Genomic DNA, 22,608 nt, shown 5'->3' with positions numbered 1-22,608 from the left:
TGGTTTTTAATAGCTATTGTTTTGAAAATATATTAGCACTATTTTTGAGAAATAATGTTTGCACCCTAACAACATGTTTTATAAAATAAATGTAATGCTTTAATTAGTTCAAAAAAGTCTATTCAGATTGACAGATTGGCATTTAGGTATGTTTTTATTCAAATGCATTCTTAGAGGGTGTTCTCTTAGTACTACATGTTGAATTTAATCAAAATCAACTTTTCCATATGGTCTCTATACCATGGTTGAATTTAATTTACAACCAAACAAAATTTAATCATTATGTCATTTTAATACCAACTATTTAGAAAACTATGGTTTATACTACTTTTTAAATGTTGAAAGTTTAATAAAAATTGTTTAGACCATTTTTGAGAAAAATATTTGTTTCCAAATAACAAAGTACTTGAGGTCAACAATAAACAGCCTGAGGGTACAGATTATACATACTAGCACATTGGCCAAATTTTAACAAAAACGGTCTAGCAGGAAACTCTGAAGAATGGCTGTTATGTTCACACAAAGATAAAGATAAGGATGTTAAAATAACAGTTCATAATATTAAGGCAACCCACAACAAAGTAGTAACATAACTTAAACAATTTGTGTATTCAGAAGCAATATTTTCTAATTATGTACCTATTTACATAAAACTTTATAGTACTGTTGTTGACTGAAGCAGGAAAATAAAACAAGCGCAGGTAATGTAAAATCATCCTTTGGTCAAAATATAAAAATAAAATCTAATTATGATATCATCCCCTCAATGGCCGACAATTAGCTCTCATAGTTAGTAGATTTTAGCCTACGTAGGAAAAATGCAATGTTACTAAATGGCTAAGAGAGTGACAAAATTTAGTTTTTATTCTAAAATATAAAAAAGGTTTTTTGTACTTTTTCTAATGAGTTTTAGTTGTTTTATTACTGTCGATGAGTGTTAATTTTTCTGTGTTTGTGAAACAACAAACGTTTCACAAAGAGGTAGGGAATTTGTGTAATTACCCTACCAACACAGAATTATTTTGGTCTTTTTTTAGCTGAATAGAACTTTTCTGTATTATATTTTACACAAACTTCTATTTATTTCAGGAAATTGCCCTTTATGGAGAATTCTCAATCAAAGAAACAATGATGTATTTTGGGTGGATATTTGGAATGGAAACAACAGAAATCAACGACAGGCTACAATTCCTGCTGAATTTCCTTGATTTACCTAGTCAAAACAGACTCGTTAAAAATCTCAGGTAAGTAATTTAAAACTATTTCTCTAGACAGAAATCAGAAATTATGGCCTTGGCTAGAATTTAATAGCTTTTTGGAAACTCATCGCATTAATTTATTACTTAGGAAAACATCTGTTTTAATATATATCTGTATTTAGAATCCTCCTCTCCACCAGTTGGATAAAAAATGTTAATTTTCATTAATGTTCAGTTAATATAATTAACTAGTTACTAAATAAAAAATTTTGAGTAAAGATATCATGTCTAATTGAGGTAGTTACCTCAATGAAACACTGAAGTTATCATCAAAAATGTATTATAAGGAGTGGCTCAACCATCTAACCAGGAGTCAGGAATTAGGGTTTTAGAAGCGTAACTGCTTTTAATTCAAAAGTTTACATTTAAAAACATCAGCTTACTAGCATGCACAACAATTAGATTAGGATAATTATAAATATATGATGTTTTTAAAAATTATAGATGGTCACTGTTGAGGAAACCTTGATTCAAATCTTGATCTATTTTGAGTCATAGTTACAAAGTTAGATTAGACATAAAGAAATCAGAATCAAATGTTATTTAGACCAGATTAATATATAACTTGTTAATGAAGGGGTTTATCTCATTTGTATCAATGTTGCAGTGGAGGACAGCAAAGGAGGGTATCTTTTGCTGTGGCGCTGATGCATGATCCAGAGCTGCTGATCCTTGATGAACCCACAGTAGGGGTTGACCCTCTTCTCCGACAGAGGTATGTTGTCCTGGTACACAATTCTCTTAAATTCCAGTCCATTTTTTATACAATGGTTTGCCTTCAAAAAATATTTAATTATCTCGAATATTGCTCTTATCTAATTGAATAGTTTATACCACCTAACCTAAATACATATACATTTTATGTTAATAGAACCGTCTTTTTTGCTTTTGTAACTCCTTTATTATACATTAAAAAATGTTTAAGATTATATGATGAGTTATTTATGTTTTTTATTTGGTGTAAATACAGACATGTAAATAAAAGAATCACTCTGGATCTACATATTTTATTTGTTAATAAAGTAAAAAGTATTTCTTGTTGTTTTTAATTTTTTTTATACTACAAAAAGTGTCTTGATCTATACAAAAATTAATACACAAGTGCATAATCCATTTCCAACTACAATAGTTCTTGGCAAAAACTGAAACTACAAAATAAAACTGAACAAAAATTAGTATCTTGTGAATACTCAGTTACCCATATGCCCCACATCATCAGATCACTATGAGATGTATAAACCGTAGTACAAGAATTCTAATTTATACCTTGAGCAGATGTTGCTCAAGAAGGTCAAAAAGTTGGCTGATGCCTGTAACACCTTAACGGTTCACAATGGGCACACACAAACTTCTGTGCCACCAATCATCAATAGGGTTCATTCTATACCTGCCAAATGTCCTATTATTGTATTACGGTAGGCTACATGAAGGAAGCTATTGGTTTTAACTTGTAAATTTAACTGTGATGTATAAAACTGTTTATTGTGACTCAATTAAATAAAAAAAAATTTGGAATCACAGAAAAAAATTTTGCTATTTTAAAACTTACAAAATCAGCATTTAGAATGTTTCTAAAAGGTACAGATATCTTTATTAGGTACAGAAGAAATTAGTTTTTATTCATATTTTAAGCCTAATTTTAATTATTTCACTTGTTTCTGTCTTATGGCAGTATATGGAACCACCTGGTGCAGATTACTAAGGATGGGAACAAGACTGTGATCATCACCACCCACTACATTGAGGAGGCTCGGCAGGCCCACACGGTGAGTAGCCTTCACTTTCATACCATATGTTCAGGCCGTTTGGTGCCAAAACCGGGAATTTTTTCTGTAGTAAAGGAGTGAGTATTCAATATACTTTGAGTTGACTCCTTCACAAGTTTAACAACATATAAAGTATCTTCCTTTCCTATAATCTAATTAGGATGGTACTTTTTTAGTTGCATTTTTTCAAAATCGACCTATGTTATTAAGAAATTGTTGGGTTCCCAGATTGGTCTGATGCGAAGTGGCCGCCTCCTGGCTGAGGAATCTCCACAGGTGCTTCTGTCCATGTACGCCTGCCAGAGCCTGGAGGAGGTGTTCCTCAAGCTCAGCCGTAAGCAAGGCAATGACACAGCCCAAGACATCAACCTTTCAAATAACATTTCCCTGGTATGTCCTACCATTTCACTCCATCCAGGAATCTCAGAATTAAAAATTAATTGTTAAACTGTGTTATTGCATAAATTAGCATATTTGAGTAAGAGTAAGAAACAGCTAGTAATTGCTCGTGTTACTGTTGGAGTTGTGCAACAGGTGTTAAGAAGCTGGTATGTTACATTTTACACAAGAATAGAATTTTTTCATACAAATTTATTGCTACTTTTTCAGTAATATTTATATTAGAGTGGGATCTTTTTTTAAGCACAAAGGCTATCTAAAAGAAATTTCTTTGTTTTGATCAAGAATTTGATGTTTCAAATACGAAAATAAAATATTAAGTCAATGAAATATTTTATTCATTTCTTTATCTTTGAAATACAAAATCCAATTTGTAAACTGTATTAATTTTACAGTACATAGTTTTATAACTATACAAGCATAATGTAGATTGCTATGTGTTTGCTTATAGTGTATTTGTTAATATATTTAAATTATACATGAAGCTAATATTTTTCTCCATATACTATCATTTTAGTAGTACATCATTCTTAATTACTACTGTAAAGAATTTAAATCTTCCAAATAGTAAATTTATTATACGTATCCATTTTTTAAATACGTTCATATGATCTTTCACAACTGAACCTGGTGTGTACCCAATTGGGTACACACCAGGCTTTCGTAAAGCGTGTCGTGCGCACAATGGAGTACACGTTAAGATGCATTTCCTTATTGCAATTATATTGTTTACGTGTCTTGGTGGTTTGTTAAATTTGATTCCGCACTTAAATAAATACCTCAGAATGTTGTGTACCCCGTCGGGCACACAATTGATTAAGTTTTATGGTGATTAAATTAGGTTTTTTAGGTACCCTTGGGGTACATGTAGAAAAATTTAAAAAACATATTGAAATGATAATTTTTGTGTGAAATTGCAAAGCCTACATGTTGCACTTAAACGTTTAAAGTAAACAAAAATGATTACACTTATTTGCCATAATTATTGAAAAATTCGACAACAAATAAAAAAGTGTATATGAAACTGTGGGAAATAGATTTTGTTACAAGTATTCATAATATACATGCACACAAGCACACAAACATGTATAAAATACATGTAACATATTCAGTTATGTAATTTATTAAAGTTGTTTATTTCATGGATTTTGTGCTTTTAGGCAACACTACAATGGGGCAAAAAAGATGAGCCAGTTTATGTAACGGAGGAAAGTGGTGTTGTGGGTCTCAACTTTCATCAGTCCAAAGAAGTTCTCATACAAGACAACGCTAATGGACATTATGAGGTAAGCCACATTAGGCATCATTAAACTGTAACCTTTAATTGATTAAGTGTGTCTTTCTTAGTTTTCTTTCTTTTAAAAATATTCAAGTAGCAAGGAAATATCAATTTCTAATTTAATTTCTTCTATTTCTGTAGCTTGGCTTCAAAATAAAACAAGTTATAAATAAAATGTCAGAACCATTTCAGAAATTTAGACAAGTAAAATGTATTAAACATTTATTTACAGTTATCATTTGATGTTTTTAACCCTTTTGATACCCTCTCATTTTGACCTCCACCAAAATTAACGTACCTGACGATCTATTTCCTTCTTGGGGGAAATTTCTTAATCGATTTCATGACCAAACTAGCTTGTGTGCTTTACAGTGTAAATCGGCTTTTAGCTTCTAGACTATATATTTTTGCAAATGTTGAGTAACAATTTTGTTTTTGAGAGATAAAGTTTGTGTTATGTTGTTAAGCATCTACTGGGTTATAAATAATACAAACTTAGTCTTTGACTTCTTAAACTTTGACTCTTTAGGTTAAGTGGCAGAGAGAATTTTTAAGACCTAATTTTGTTTCTATAATAAACAGGTATTTCATCTTATTTCACTTTATATTTTAGAATGATTTTTAAGACTACAGGCATGGTTTTTACATACAAACTGTAAAAATAAAATTTTCAAATCTATTTGGGTTTTAAACTTGTGGGCTCACATGCCAAATTTGTGAAAATCGTTCTGTTTGGCTCCATGAACATGCCGGAAGACATTTTCCAGTAATACATTTTTGACTATGGAGTTTCAAATTCAAATCTTCTCACTGAAACAAGCTCACAGTATGTTTATGTATTTAATATATGGAGAAGAAACTAAAAATTAATCTATCCCTTTTCTATGAACTACAAATTGTACCTATGAAATGGGATTTCTAAGAATGTAAATGCATGATAACACAGAGAGAGAAGGGATGGATAAGTAGATGTTGAGAGATAGTTGTATCTGTACATAGCTTGGCCACGGAGCAGGCAGCAGCAGTGCCCTCCAGTGTGATGACTGTACTGACTGCTGCCATCTCACCACCAAAGGCAAGACCAAGGCTTTGCTACAGAAAAATTTCTTGAGGATGTGGCGGAACGTAGGGTGAGCTATGATTGTAGCCTATAAATATATGTTTGAAAATAAAATGCATGATTAGAAGGTCAATGTATACATTAAGTTAACCCATATACAAACAGAAACAAAAAAATAAATTATAATCCAGCAAAATTGTAGTTAGGTGATCTAAAAAGTTGTGTTACCAATTGTACACAAACAAAATCTATGTTATTATTTATATTTTTGAAATTATTTTCTTTGAATGTGTACAGGAATTTGGAATATTTTTAATATCAAGAAGAAATTATAACAGTATTCAACATTGTAAAGACAGCAATATTACAGCAATATACCTCTGGACAGTTCTGACCATTTTAGTGGAGAGGCACTATTATGATGGGCATACCAGTAACATATGTCAATATTACATTATTTTGTCCAATATTAACTAATTTTATCAAAGCAGTCAGTGTTATCACAATACCACAACTGACAAAACCAATTCAAGCAACCAGGAGATAACATCCATTACTCCTTTTTTTTGTAATCAAGCTTTATTTATATTTATATGGGATTCCAAATCTGCCCCCAGACAGGTTTAGTTGACAGAATCATAACTATTCTAAAATCTTCCTAGCTACTGGATGAAAGTTAATCAGTACTTAGTTGCTAAGTTTGTGTGTAATTTCTATTAATTACGGTTATCTAAATCACTCTAATCCATATATTGTTGTATAGCTCTTGATTTGACAAGAGTTGATTTGCAAAACAATTATGTATCACTGAAATACACTCGCTGAATAAAAGGCATTTTAATTTTTTTATCTAAAGTATCATTGAACTGTCAGAAAACTATAATTTTGTTAATATATTAGATATTAATGATTTTGATTGAATATACTCTATAACTAACATTTCTATAAACATTTAAAAAACTATTACCCTTTTAAATAGTTTTTTTTTCCGTATTATAAGTTCATTTCTGAACATTTTGGTTTATAAAATAATTACTAATGCACATTATACTAATTCTTACTGATACTTGAATGTGAACTAACTCATCCATAGATCATTTAAAAAACTTTAACTCCAATTTTCTGAAGACTATTTTTTAAACAATCTGAGTGTACCTTTTGATTTACAAGATTTTAGAAAGCTTATTTTATTTACTTTTGAGTAAACTAAGAATCATGTACTTCTATTATACGTATATTATGACTCTCATGTTTAGTTAAATACGTTAGTCTTACATATGAGCTAAAATGTGATAAAATTAATATACAGGACTAATAGACCAGATTAGTTTGATATAGATCTTAATAAACAGAATAAGAGCTGTTCTGTTGACAGTGTTATGCTGTTCATCTTCGCTCTCCCGGTGATGCAAGTGATCCTGTTCTGCCTGGCCATCGGTCGGGACCCCACTGGCCTCCACATAGCCATTGTCAACCATGAGATGAACTGGGAGACCCAGGACTGTCCCATCTATCCCAACTGTAACCTTACTTCTCTCAGCTGTAGATACATAAAACACTTACGCAACGATACCATAGTCAAAGTGAGCAGAATTATTCCTTACGTTAAAATATCCAATTACGTTTTAATTTTTAATAAATCTTTTCCCTTTCCTTTTGTATGAATGAATTGATCATTAAATTAACACAGCCATGATGGTAATAAATTTACCTTTATGACAAAATTTCACACTATCGACACGGTTTGTACTCAACTACCAATATCACATTACATATCATGTTCTTGCAATTCCAGCTAATTTTTTTCGATAAACAGTGTTAAGTTTTGCAAATATATCTTGACATCTTGTAGATCTGATCTTAAATTTTTAACACTCATCTTTGAGAAGAATCTACCTTTATTAACTGCAAGTATAATGTAAACTTTATAACTAACTTTATTTCAATTTACATAGGTTGAAATTCATTGCAATTTTGATAATCAATTGTATCAGTAAGGGGATAATTTAGATCACTTTCAATATGTTTCCATGATTTTTAACATCTTAAATTCTGTATTTAGTTCTTAAATTCTGCAGCATTGACATTTAATATTGTTTAATAAGATGTCAAGATTCTTAATTTTACATTCTTATCAATTCCTCATTTCTCCTGTCACTAAGAGATAACACTTCAGCAAATTGAAAATTTAAATTATCCACAACATGGTCCAAAATTAGATTATTACAATTTTTTTTAAAGCAGAACCAACAGATGTCTCTTAAACACATGTGACTTTCCACTTCTGAAAATTAAGGATTTTATTCTGGATGGTAATTCCACTGTCACTGTATTCTGATGAATTTACTGATCATTGCCAAGTTTCCGACTAAGGCTCTATAAATTCATATCTTCAAAGCACACCTACTTTGGACAGGTTGCTTAAATAAATACCGTCGTTCTTAGGAACTATATAAGTGATTTTGGAAAAAAGATAATTTTTTTAAGATAGCAAAGATATTTTCATGAAAATACTGCTTGAATTTTCTTTTATCTTGTAAAGTTTACTACAAGATTTTCTGTTTTTGCCCAACAAACATAGAATATTGACAGGCAACGTATGCAACTATAAATTTTAAACTTATATTCTTCTCTTTGATTTTAGCATTCTTAAAATCATTTAATATTAGATCAATTGACTTTCCAGTAACATTTTTATGAATACATGGAAGGTTATACATTTTACAATGGTACATTTGTAAAAATCATGAAACATAGGTTTAACTGTATTTATGCAGGTGATTGGCACTCACTGACTTGAAAGTTGATGCCTGTTCAGTGAGTATGTGATGCAGCTATATTAAAGATAATAAGTTTAATATATTTCTTGGTTTAATAAGAATGTTATCACAGAACTTATACTTATATATAAATATATCAGTAAAGTGGTGCTGTAGCATCAGTGGTGCTTCCTAGGACAATCTATGGTGATAATATGATTGTTATATCTATTTAAAACAACTGCATAACCTCTTCATGTATATTATAAAGAAGCTTTGAGAGGATGTGGTGTAAATAGATTCATAATGGTCATTTTGTGTCACAAAGGAATACTACAACACACCACAGAGTGCGATATATGCGGTGGAGACAGGAGATGCATGGGGTGCACTGTACTTCACCGAGAACTTCACTGACGCACTAGTCGCACGCATGGCGCTTGGCAAAGAAGCTGACAACGAAACCCTGGACCAAAGCGAGATGCGTGTCTGGCTTGACATGTCAAGTGAGCTGGTTTTATTAATTCATATTTGTAGTTTTCAATTAGCTTATCGATTGTTAAATTTGGAATGACATTAGTGGACTATACTCTCAATATAACAAATCTCAAGAGTCCATGAAAAATGGGGTTTATTATATTGAAGAACACTTTAAAACCATAGCCTATACTTAATTTCCTCTCCTGTTGTAAACCTTAGCTTTACGTCATTAGCTGCCTTTCTCCATGCATTAAAGATTTGTACTTCCTTATAGTGTTCAAGATTTTGAGTAAGCAGTGACATATTTAGAGTTGGTTGCAAAAGGCACACTCAAGAAGTTGTAATGTGTCATCAGTGACACAATCCATCAGTTGAGATATCATGAAAAGTATAATACGAATGTTAAGTTTAGCTCCTGTTCACCCTTCTTCTGGAATCTGAAGTCATATTCATCTGAAAAATTAAAAAAAGTCGGAGATGAAGAAGCTTATGTGATGTGTCTAACGAAGATAGCCTTGCTATCGAAAGGCCTCACAAAAATAAGTTTTAAATATTGGTTTATGTGTTTAAATGTAAATAAGTAACTTATAATGTGTAGCAAAATAAAAACTAAAGTGGCTTTGCACTGATGGATTTGATGTGGTATGTTGACAGATCAGCAGATTGGACTAATGTTAAACAGAGACCTACAGGTAGCCTACCGAGACTTTGCGCAGGAGTTGCTGTCTGACTGTGGCAACAATCCCAAACTGGCAGATATCCCAATACAGGTACAGATTTTTATAATGACTCTTTTTGTGTTATTATCATTCCCAGTCACAGAACACTAAATATTAATAGAGTAAGAGATACAATACGGATAAGCCAGTTGCTAGACCGATGAGGCGGTTCTCTTGCACTTCCTGCTTCAGTTCCGAACGTGTTTATTCAGCATGAAGATGTAGTGATTACATACAGCCTCTACATTTGTCAAATATATATACTCATATATGTCAATCTTTATATTTTTTTTTAAGTTATGTGCCAATTAATACATAAATAATAAATAGTACAATAAAATAAAAAAGTAATAGTAATAACTAATTAACTAAGTAAACAATCATGACAAATTTAAGCATTTTTATACAATATATGTAGTCACTAATATTAAATCATAGTCTTACTGACAAGTGAGGTAACAGTAAAATCAAAAATATTAAGTAGATCTACTAATTATGTAAATACTGAACAGCAACTGACCATCTAGAGTGAATGTGGAACAAGCATTAATCTTTTATACTTAAATAATATCTGGAATCAAGTTAGGTAAGAAAGAAAATATAACAATAATAAATCAATAATATCAATCAATGATTAATCTTGTAAAAAGCTATTACACAGATCACAACATGTCATAGAGAGAGTTTAACAGACTAGGATGGGCAAATCCAGTATAAACTGCCTCAATAACAGAAGTATTGGGATTACTTACCTACTTCACTAACATTTAGTCTTCTGTGTTGACAGTAAAGCTGTTATAACTTATATGGGTCATATCTTCTTTATTAAAAATTTAAAGTTTCTTTTCTACAGTTTATTGATTATAGATGATTTGAAAGGATATCACTATAACAGTGATTACGACTTTCTACACTGATTTTGAACAGTAGCATATAGGATTTCTGAAATGGTGTTATTCTAATTAAAGTTGACAATAAATTTTAGCAAGGTTTTTCATAACAGATATTTGTTTCAGTTCCGAGAACCAATCTATGGAAGTAATGATCCCAGTTTTACTGACTTTGTAGCTCCAGGTGTTATTTTAACGTAAGTTTGATTTTATCTTTGTTTAGCCATTTTTACTTTTACAATAATTAAATCATTTAATTTTTCAAATAGAACTCTTTCCTTTATTTAGTAAGGAATAAATTGTGAATTATTTGAAACGTTTTACAGAGAGTTACACAATTAGTTTTTCAGTTGACCTGATCACCTCTTTGTTTTATTATTTTTGTGTGGAGTAAAATGATTACATATTATACTTTTTACTGAAGAATGCTATTTTTGCCAACTGAATCCACTCATCCCTATATAGTTAAATATGTTGAGAAGAGTAATGGTTAAACCTTCAAACTATTAACAAAATTAATATTTGAAACATAGACATTGTTTGTATATAAAATAATAAAGCCCAATCAATAAGTTGTGTCCAACTTTCTTACTTGGAAATCTTTGATTGGGTCTGATACAATTTTGATCAAAATCTCAATCTCAGTCATTTCTCCTAATGTCAACAGATAATTTTATACAGTCACATTCTCTTTATAGAGTACTTAAACTGTTTTATAAAATCTCGTCATTTCAGGATGCTTTATTCTTTCAGTAAGATCTTCTAATGCAGGCAGGGTGCTGTAACTGGATCTTTATGTTGTTTAACTTCGTCAAGTGCATGATTATTTCCTTTAACGTAAGACTTCCTCTGTGCTTTTCGCTACTCTGTTGCTAACAATTCTCTGTAGATAAACTGAGGATTTAAGTACAATTTTAGCTGCACCAAAACCTGGAATTATGATCTTATTTGGACACTGTAAATCTTTCTATGACCTACAGATGTTACTTTTCCTTAGTTCGAATACACATTAAATATTGCAGTGCTGTATGATCTCACCACAAGCTTTATGTTATAAATTAACTGGTGCAGATACAGTTCTTTCCTTTTGTAGCGTGAACTTGTTATAGTTATTTGGATATTCCAACAGATGTAGCGGATGCAATTTTGAAAATTCAAGAGGTCAGACACTTTACCCAGGATGTGATATTGCTATTTCATCTGCTAATGCTAAAACTGATAGCCTTGCTATTGTAAACTTCACGATCACTAGTGGCTCTCGGTTTCAAGCATTTTACTCCAAAGCCATCTGTATCCACAATGTATGGTTCCAATAATACTTGTTGAGGATTCAGTTAAATGGAAATCATCTGCACCATGTCCTTGACTGTTTCAACCTAATGCATTGTCATCTTCATTAAAAAATCTTACAATCTGAAGTCAACTGACGGATCCAACTCCACGTATGACGTACACAACCATAATACAAAAGTGACCATGAGTGGACACAACACACATATGAACACAGACTACACATGGGCCACACTCTCACTCGCATTCCACAATCATTTTCAGAGTTCACATTTTTAAGGAATGGTGTTTGATATTTTTGTTTCTGTTATTACTCTTTTATGTTGTTTCTTGTCATTACACATATATCTTATATCACTGTTATATTTTTTACTCCATGTTAGTTATTTATATTTTATTTCTATTTACTCCTGCATTACTTTTTTATTGATTTGTACAGATAATATAATTTTAATTTTGTAATAATTATGTACTAGCTAAACTCTCAACAACATAGAGTAAAGATCAATCTTGTTTGTTAGATTTTAAAATGTTTACAGTATACTTTCAATTATACACAAATTGTAAAAACTTCATCAGATGTGATTAAGGCTTATTAAGTTTGATAATGTGATTATGCAACTAGGCAAGTCCATTAAATTTTTATAGTTATATAATGTTTATCCGAAGATGATTCAATACTTTTCATTATGGTTAAAACATGACTTAATGGAATGTGAATTTATATTTCAGAATTGTGTTTTTCCTGGCGGTTGCTCTGACATCCTCGGCTCTTATCATCGAACGGACTGAAGGTCTCCTGGACAGAAGTTGGGTTGCAGGTACAATTCCAGCTAGTTTCAATCATACATTGATATGCACTCGTTTTTTCCGTGCCATTATTATCCATTGTATTATCTTCACATTTCAGAATTTTTCCAGTTCCATGTCCATTACAGGTTAAGTATCTAAAGTAAATTCAAATTCTCATATAGATTGTATTTGAATCCTTAATTTCTAGGACATGCATCTAAAGCTCAACGAAAAGTATTTTTCTTTAATATAATATTTATCAATCCACCTCTCAGAGGATGATTTAACAGAAGTTTTGATAAAATAATTTAAATCAAATACATCAGATGTGATTTTGAACAAATCGTGTCTGAATTGAGGTAACTAAGTATATCTTAGTTGAAGATGTGAGTGCATTGCAGAAAGCTGAGATTAGCACTTGTCCTGCTTCCGTGCCAGACCTTTTAGTTGGTTCTCACATATAAATCCCAATCTCACAAAAATTATATGTTGTATTAAAACGTAAAAGATACAAAATTACTTTTCGTTTTATGTTCTACTTAATTTTTCCTCCACAATAAATTTTTAAATTATGATTCAGCAGAATACAATAAACAATATCCTGAAAATACTCTAAATACTTCTCTAAAGACTTTTTTAATGACCAAAAAAATTCTACATTGTAAAAGTACTTGGAAAGAAACACAGTAAAATAGAACATAAACAAAAGTTGTTAGTAAAACTTGGTCATGTGGTATTTATGTACCATGTCAAAAAATTATGAATGTAAGTTTTTAATATCTTTAGTTTTAGCCATTCCCCCTTTAAGCCTTATTCTGCCTGTCCCCATGGGCTATTGGTCTGTGTGAGGTATCTTATTAAACAGAATAAAGGGTAAAGTCAACACAGTACAAGGTGGATGGTACCAATTGTCACAGACAGGATTTGAACCTGCACTGTGTCTAAAACAGATTCAAAATCTGACATCCACTCGGCCATCGGAACTCCTACCTCCTCCTCTCGGCTTCTTATCATAGCATCCACTATATTAAGGCACTAATAGATTTTGTTTTACATTGTCTTTGATAAATCTCTTGTTTAAGCAACAAAAACATTACTAGTACTAAAAAAATTAGTGTAAATAAAGTTGAAAAGCACATACTTTACATATACTTGGTATCAAAACAGATTCCAATGTGTAACTTGTTTTCTCCTCTGGATTGTGGGTGGAGTTGGATAACCTTATTAAGTAATCCAGACAGACCTGGAGTTTTATTTAAAATTATAATACTGTGGCTATACTTAAAATTAGCCCAGTATTGGCATCAAACATTGTATTTTATAATGTTTTTATTGGGCAGGTGTAACACCATTGGAAATACTGTTTTCCCACGTAATCACCCAGTTTGTGGTGATGTGCGGCCAGACAGCCCTGGTGCTCATCTTCATGATCCTGGTATTCGAGGTGGAGTGCAAAGGGGACATCTTCCTGGTCATCATCCTCACCATACTGCAGGGCTTGTGTGGCATGTGCTTCGGTGAGTATTGCAATTGGATATTTAGGGGGATTCAAACTAAAGACATCCAGTTCAACATAAGTATAACAAAAGATAACCACCAGAGCTCAATTGATGTGCACTCTCAAATTTTGTATCCTCTAATCCTTCTGGCAAGGAAAAGTAAATAAAATTGTAGAGAGACGCAAAACAAGCCAGCAATATATCAATCCTCTTATCTATTTCTAATTTATTAATTTTGAACATTTTCAAATATTCCCTATTAACACAATGACTGCAGCAGACGCCATAGAGTGTGGTACATCGTGAGAGTTGCCATGATCACTCTATCGTTCACTTGGCTGACGAGAATGCTACTATTGAACCACAGTGCCCGGCCTGCGCATCTGCACACAGTTGATTGCGTCTAATGTGCTAGTACATATCTCATTCCAGCCATATTCATGTGTAATATTAAGTAAGGGTGAATACCTTTCAAACACACCTCGAGTACCGGCCGAATTACTTTCAATATTTATTAAATTTATAAACGTGTTAGTAGTGTATACTATGTTTTATTTGATACTCATAAGTTTTAATTTTACAATTAATACACAGTTACGGTTTTTCTTATTCTTTTAATCTTGATTCAGTGTTATAAAAAAATAAATTTAGTATTATTCTTGTACTGTGAACATTATAACTTTTGCAATTTGTTTGCAGGTTTCGTGATCTCTGCTATCTGTGAGTTAGAGAGGAACGCCATCCAGCTGGCCCTCGGCAGCTTCTACCCCACATTGCTACTTAGTGGTAAGAGACAGTGTGACAGGACACCCTGCTAATGCCAATTTAAATGTACATTTTGTAATTTGCTGTGACAGATAGAAGTTCAATAACTGCAACATTCACTGAAGAAACACTTCCTTATAACCAAATTTACAGTTTAAAATCTGGTATAACATGTTTTTTTATAAGTTTATCAATGTAATTTTTGTACTCTAATAATTTGTACTCTACCAAATAATTTCTGTATCAAAACCCATATTATTTTAAATTAATATTCTTAAAAGTGTTTATTTCATTAGCTGCTTACATTTTAACAAATAAATACCAAAATTTATCATTGATATTAACACGTTCACAACAACGTGCATCAGATAAGGCGTTACACACCGTACACACCAGTTTTACGTTAGGCGTGTTGTACGCCCAATGGGGTGTATTGAATTTTTATGTTGAAAAAATTCAATTCTTTATTGCATTTTTATTGTTTGTACAATAATCTAACCTCAAAATAATCAACTGTTTGATGTGAACACACTAACTGTTGGAGAGGAGTGTTTGTTTACTAACAAACAAACACCATAAGTTGTAGTTAACTGGCTCCTTACCATGTGTGTATATACATTTTAAATAGATATTGCTGATTAGTTTTACTGATAACATTTTACTGTTGATAACAACAACAAAATTGCAACAATAGGTCCAGGCTAGTGGGCCTATTTGTAAATCTGCCACTGATACTAAAAATTATAATATCTGATTTCAAGTCAGTAAATATAATTTAGGATTCTATACAAAAATATTTGCATACTGAATAAAAGTTTCTAGAATAATATAATCCAGTAAAATTTTAAAAATATTATGTATAATTCCAAAATATTTTTAGTTTTATTTGATTATTTCCTTGTTATTTAATTGAGGATTTTTTTAATCAGAATGTTGACTCCCAAAAGGGATATATTGTAATCAGTTTAAGTTAGTTATAGTTGCAAATTCTTTCTGGCTCTTTTCCAATGTAAGTTGTATATAAAGATGAAGTACAGTAAAGATAGTTTTAATTTGAATAAGCATTAACTAATTGATGTGTAGACATGATCCAGTGAAATATTAAACTATTGATTGATGCTGACTACATAGTTACTGACCATCTACATTCAGTGAGTAAATATATTTTAAGGCTTGATTTCTTGTAGATGGACCTACAGTGATATTTTCTCATCTTTGTTGGATGTTTAGTCCTAGTATTCCCAACATGAAAAATATTTTCCCTCTAGAGTGATATATCTGATGATTACATTATCACTCTTACCAATGAGCCATGAGCTACCATTATGTCATCAAAGTCTGGTGCATATCATTGTCACTGTGTTAAACTTGACTCTGTCTGGTTGATTGTATTTTTTGTTAACAATATAACATATTCCAGTTTTTTTTTTTTTTTTTTTTTTTTTTTTTTTTTTTTTTTTTTTTTTTTTTTTTACAGCCTAGTATATGTAGTAGGGGTGGTAACACATAGTTCCAAAAAGATTTTGTAAATTTATACATCATTATAATAGTTGAACATAAACAATTTTATGAGTAAAATGATTTTTTCGTAAAAAGCATTATTGCGTGGAATTGTAAATACTAACAGTGACATTACAACATTCCCCTTAATGACCTCTTTGGTAATAAATCTTTTAATACTATGCAATTAATTTATCACATTATGCAGAATATTGTTATTTTATTTATTGATTACAAAATATGAAGGCATGACACTGTTCTGTAACTCAGCTTTATTGTATTTAACAGGATAATTAGAATACGTGTTTCAACAATTTTATATTTACTACTGGATTTAAACGTACATAATTTTAATATAATAATTATATTATATAATAATTCAGTAAAAAAATCAGTTATTGTGCTTTACATGCACGTTTTACATGGAAACTGGCAGGAATCCCTATCATGTTAAAATATATTATTGTTCAGTTACAGATGGTAATCTGCTAACATTAATAAGCAATAAAATGAAGTATGTTTTCCTCCAAAGGATTTGTTTAGGAAGATTTTGAATAAACTTTAAACCATTTGTTATATTTACATGCTGACAGAACCATCTAATATAAACTGTAAGAAATCTAACAATGAAAATTCCTAACTGCAAGCTGTGTTGTGTCTAAGCTTGGCACAGCAAGCAATGTACTTTTGGAATAAGTGTATTTCAATGTATTATTAATGCATTCCATCACTTAAGAGTGTTCTACATTGACTAAAGTCTTTCTCTAATCCTCTCTGTACCATTTGGAAAATAGCCGAGTTCTGTATCAATATTATAAAACTCTCTCAATACCAGTGTATGAATGGTATGATGGTGTGTCCAGGGGTGATCTGGCCTGTGGAGGGGATGCCTATAGTACTCCAGTACATCTCAGCCTGCCTGCCGCTGACTCTGGCCACAACGTCTCTGCGCTCCATCCTCACACGAGGCTGGTTCATCACGGAACCTGACGTGTGGATGGGCTTTCTCTCCACCATCACCTGGATCGTGCTGTTTCTCTCCATAAGTCTCATTGTACTCAAGATGAAACGCGGCTAGGCGCATGCGACTTCGCATAACGCGGTGCCAAATCGTGTCAGGCCGTGCCGGACACACCCACCCCTCGATCGCGGGCGGAACCTCAAAGCTATCCAGCGGACGTCTCTTTTTAATATTTTACTCATCTACCAATTACCTTTAAGAGCATATTTTATACGTTATTACCATAGAATACTTTTGTAAATACAGATTTAATTTTCCGAGGATTTTGGAATGTGATCTAGGTCCTCATTTCTTATCTCTGGTTTTATACAAAAAGATTGTTTGTAAAGTGAAAACTTAGTTAAAACCTCAGAAATATAATTTGATTTACCTCAAAATGAACAGGGTAAAGAGGTTAATTAAAGTAATATTATTTGTTCACCTTTTCTTTTTCTGTTTTATTTTATTCTGTAGGAATATTTGTACTTAATACTGTAAGTATATTTTCCTTGTTACATTTGTTGGTGCATAATTGACTTTTCTTATTCCCAGCAAGAATCCTTTATTTAGCATATCAAAAAATGCATTTAACTAAATGAACACAGTGTTACATTTTATTAATTTTTCAAACCTTTAAAAGGTTACTTATTTTATTACAAGCGGATGACAAAAAGTTGGATTGAAGAAAATGACTATTTGAATAAAATCAAAGATCGTTTTGTTGCATATTGGCAGTCCTAAACCAATTAATAAATGTCAGAGTTGAAAGCGAGTCTTAGAAATAGAGTTTATAAATTTAAATGTTACAACTTATCAGTTTTAGTAATTTTAATTTCACGTGATGAATAAATGAACAGAGTAGTACAATATAGGTCTACTTGTATAAGAAAATAAAGAGGTTGTCACAAATTCACAAATTTAAACCACGTTTTCAACAATAAATTAACTATCTTAGTGTAAATATTTTTATCAATCACTGTATATTTTATATTTCCAAATCGATTAATATCTGTGTACTTAAGACTTAATGAAGTGATAAAGTGCCTTTATAAACATGTACAAACCAGCTCTAACTCATGTGCTATGTGCGTGTACTGTATAGTAACTATAACTATTATAGTAAGATTAGTCATTAGTTTAACTGTACTTTGCTCACATAAAGTTATTTAATCAAAATTGTTCAGTGTTTATAGTTGCTCCAACATAAATTATTGTCATCTTCATGCATATAGGCTGGGCAGTGGCAACATTATTTGTAAATCTATTGTGATTTTTTTTTAACATTTAGCTATAAAAATATAAAGTTGAAAGAGAAACAAATACCTTGTCAGCAGATACTTGTATGCTTTTGGTAATGACCTTTCTACTTATTGATTTTATTAATGTATGGACTTCCAACATTCAAATCTTTCTTGCTTACTCCATATTTAATTGTAACCACACAAAGCCACATTTACAACTTAAATGGATCACCTGTTTGTTCTTCACTTTCTTCTCAGCAGGCCAGGCAACTTATGACTTGTATTTAATCCAATGCCGGATCAAGATTCAACTTTTGTTCCAGCCAAATTTTGTATACAAGGGGGTGAAATAAACTGTTCTAATGACTTTGGATTAACAATGGCTAGCTAAATAACACAGAACATAAAATAATTAAGGAAATCTGAAGCATTAACATTCAATATTGTTATCCCAGGAAAAACCTTGATCCAGATTGATTTCTATGAATTTGGTGGAATCAGTGTTGTGTTGTGAATAATTGTGTTTGTGTTATTTATTTATTCCCAGAATGATTTATGAAAAGAATTTAGCAAAATACTGAAACTTGAGAGCTTATTTTCTGCTGACGTGAAATCTACAGTGGAACAATGGATCTAATATTTAATATATTTGTTTATATAGATTTCTAACTTTAATTGATTAATTCAACAATCTATGTCAAGAATGCTGTGAGGAATGTGCTGAATATTTAATCATGTTCCTCTAATCTATTGGCAACAGCTTTCAAAATATATTCTTGTTTTCATATCACAAAGCAAAATGTTTAGGACACCAAACTTATTACTTAAAAAACGTATAATACAAATTTAAAATGTATGTTTGTAATGAAAAAAACCTTTGCTTAACATTTCTAAAATAGCAATTGTATGGTGATTAGTTCTAAAATGAGGATTGTTTTCAAATAGAGGTTTGCTGCTTTCAAAGAAGTTTTAAATATTCCAATCTCAAAATAATTATCAGTTTTGTGAGTGGAAACAAGATTTGGTTAGATCACTTTTGATATATATAGTACATGGAGTGTATAAGTTGGACTGTATGGTGCCAATATTGCTGAACATTACTACAGTTTTGTGGCAATACACAAATGTGGTCCATTTGAATTGTGCCAACTTATCATCCTACAAGTATTTTTTACTATACACAATTTTATGATTCTAGGTTCTATGGAGATATAATAACAAAACAGCATATCTCATCTTGTTCTGTCCTGAAATTTCTTCTAAATTTTGTTATGTATCAAAATCTCATAATAAAACCACAAAAGTAAAAGGAAATTATGTTTAATAATATATTCTCTCATTAAATTGTGTTTTTACTATGAAAGAATAGTAAAGGTAACACAATTTTTCAAACATTTCCCATTGTTCAGTGATACAACAGTAGCCTCATGAACAAAAGTAAATATTGTTGCAAAATAACTATCATGAATATTGTATAGTATAAGTAACCATAAATAGTATTAAACAATCACAAACTTCTATGAGTTTATGATTGCGTAGATCTCCATTCTGATAACCAATATGGTAGTATTGTTTATGAAAGACGAGCCACATTTCTAATGTGTTGGTATAAATTGTAATTCTTGCCCATTCACTGACTTATCTGCTGATAAAGTGTTTGTTCACTTTGAGTCTGTGAGTGAAAGTTTCTGCTGATTCTTGTATGTTTGTGTGTTCTTTATTATTATTGTTATGTTACGTAATGCCAATAAAACTGTAATTATGTACGGTTGTTTTTCATTCATCCCAAAAAATGTCACTTGTCATTTGTGGGGTGAACGTAATCTAGGTTTATTTACATAGCATATTGGATCGTATAGTTGGATATTAATTAAGTGAACGAAACATATTAATAATAAATTATCTAAATACCAATTAGTTAACTTCAAAAAATATATATAAGTTGACCCACCAGTGCAAGCTTACTTTTTTGACCATGCTTTAGGAAATAAGTTGCAGTAACAAAAGACTTTTCTTTTAGACTAAGCAAACATTTTCTTTGTTTTATGAGATTTAATACAAATTTATAAAAAATCGAAGCATATTTAAATTAATGACTGAAAATAAAAGATTAAACATTTCAGTAATTCTATAAAGTCCAATTGGAGTGCAATATTATTGGTGTTTTGTAAAATATTACATAAATAACGTTAGTTAAAATAAAATATTGTAATTATGATGAATATGAGTATATAAAAAACATTTAAGAAGTAATAATATTCCATTTGAATACAGTAATAATAATATAAATACAAATCAAGGATCCTTTTTTAATCATACTGAATATGCTTCAAAATTATAAATATTATGCAGCAATAATTATATTGAATATCATCATTCTTTAATCACTTTGTGATTCTTCATCACAACAATACAATACACAAAGTTTCGAGTGTTCTCAGCATATGTAAATCACACAGGTATCACCTTGGATTTTAGCTTTTCTGATATCTTTTTATTTCTTTTTGCACATCACCAATCAAACAGCCATGCTGTTCTTCTTCATGGGAAATCATTATTTAACTTTAATGATTTACAAACAAAATGTAGTAATGTTTTCAAAAGGAAACTTGCAAGGAATAGATTGTGGCTCAATGAGTCACAACAGGATGCATGCAGTGAGAAAGAAAGTGCTCTTACTTGTGCGAAAAGTCAATAAGCAAGACTGCACGTGGAATATTGGGGATACCTTACACCATCGTTTCATAGGCTCAAAAGAACAAGTTAATAGAAGTAAAAGGTCAACCAGCAAAGTAAATACAAATTAAATTAATAGTTGTGTGGTCTAAAAGGCAGCTGAGTGTTCACTGCCAGATCAACATTTTAAAAATATAATTTTTTAATCACTTTTTGTACTTTTAATAAAGATATACATGATAATCAACTAAAATATCCATTTATCTTCCACTTTAAATTTCTAAGTTATTACAAATTTTAAGATTAACACTTCAAATTAAAATTCTATAGTATTTTCCAAGTTACATTGTTAACATGCTAACCACTAATTATTACACCAATGTTTGTGTCAGATACTGCAGCGTTTTGTAATCAGATTGATTGTATAACATTGTATAGTGTAACTAGAGAAGTGTTAATGTATGACTCTAGCACAGCCTACTGCAGCAATTCTGATATTACGCACTGAGCAGTAGAGATAATGAATGTCACATAACACAAAGACACTAACAAAAATCATATGCAGTAGCGTAGCCAGAAATTTCGTTCGGGGGGGGTCCGAAACCGGGGGATCCGGGGGAAGTTTTGTGTGTTATTTGCCAATGAATTCACTGGTAAAAGGTAAATACCAAATATATGGGCTTTAGTAACTACGCCTTATAGAAAGTGTAAAGATGTAATAGGCAAATTCAACTCTCACAGCAACTCTAGTACCACAAATTTTCGTGTATAGCTACAGAAACTTTACAAAGTTCGATTCTGGCCGAGTATAAGGCACCAAAGTGATGTTGGATTCACTGGATAAGAAAGAAAAAGAACAAAACAGAGCTTCACTCAAGCGTATAATTGATACAACTATATTCTGTGGAAAAAATTAAATATCCCTTCGGGGACATTGGGCCACTGACGGCCGAAACCCTTTAGAAAAGGAGGGCAATTTTCGAGCGTAGCGTTGCTCGGGTTAATTAGAAGTTCAACTACTTCGGACTTCAGTTAATGAGGTAAACGTGGTATTTTTGATTGAGTTAGGACGACGATTTTTTTGTTATCAATAAACTGTACTCGACTACCTATATAATTATCGACGAAAAATCATTTCCGGTCGGTAAATACCGAAGAAAAGCTCTACAGATTCAAGTTTTGACGATTTTGGATTTCACCGGTGGAGTGGTTTGAGGTAAGAGTGGTATTTATA

At 31.2% G+C, this 22,608-nt stretch overlaps 1 protein-coding gene across 2 annotated transcripts in view; it reads left to right on the top strand.

The window, feature by feature from the left end:
* Positions 1 to 20,464, top strand: part of LOC124359462 (ABC transporter G family member 23) — a 183,210-nt gene extending 162,746 nt beyond the window's left edge. For both annotated transcript variants that reach the window (XM_046812218.1, XM_046812219.1), the window contains exons 4-17: positions 1,090 to 1,244; positions 1,867 to 1,974; positions 2,932 to 3,025; positions 3,254 to 3,415; positions 4,585 to 4,710; positions 5,703 to 5,833; positions 7,139 to 7,346; positions 8,851 to 9,028; positions 9,657 to 9,772; positions 10,738 to 10,808; positions 12,634 to 12,722; positions 14,034 to 14,210; positions 14,892 to 14,978; positions 17,321 to 20,464. In XM_046812218.1, coding sequence (XP_046668174.1) covers positions 1,090 to 1,244; positions 1,867 to 1,974; positions 2,932 to 3,025; positions 3,254 to 3,415; positions 4,585 to 4,710; positions 5,703 to 5,833; positions 7,139 to 7,346; positions 8,851 to 9,028; positions 9,657 to 9,772; positions 10,738 to 10,808; positions 12,634 to 12,722; positions 14,034 to 14,210; positions 14,892 to 14,978; positions 17,321 to 17,535 — 1,917 coding nt within the window. In that variant the 3' untranslated portion in view covers positions 17,536 to 20,464. The remainder of the gene's footprint in view (positions 1 to 1,089; positions 1,245 to 1,866; positions 1,975 to 2,931; positions 3,026 to 3,253; positions 3,416 to 4,584; positions 4,711 to 5,702; positions 5,834 to 7,138; positions 7,347 to 8,850; positions 9,029 to 9,656; positions 9,773 to 10,737; positions 10,809 to 12,633; positions 12,723 to 14,033; positions 14,211 to 14,891; positions 14,979 to 17,320) is intronic.
* The last annotated feature ends 2,144 nt before the right edge of the window (positions 20,465 to 22,608 follow it).

This window comes from Homalodisca vitripennis, chromosome 4 (assembly GCF_021130785.1).
Source record: "Homalodisca vitripennis isolate AUS2020 chromosome 4, UT_GWSS_2.1, whole genome shotgun sequence".
Lineage (NCBI taxonomy): Eukaryota > Metazoa > Arthropoda > Insecta > Hemiptera > Cicadellidae > Homalodisca > Homalodisca vitripennis.
This window is presented reverse-complemented; position numbering and strand designations above follow the sequence as displayed.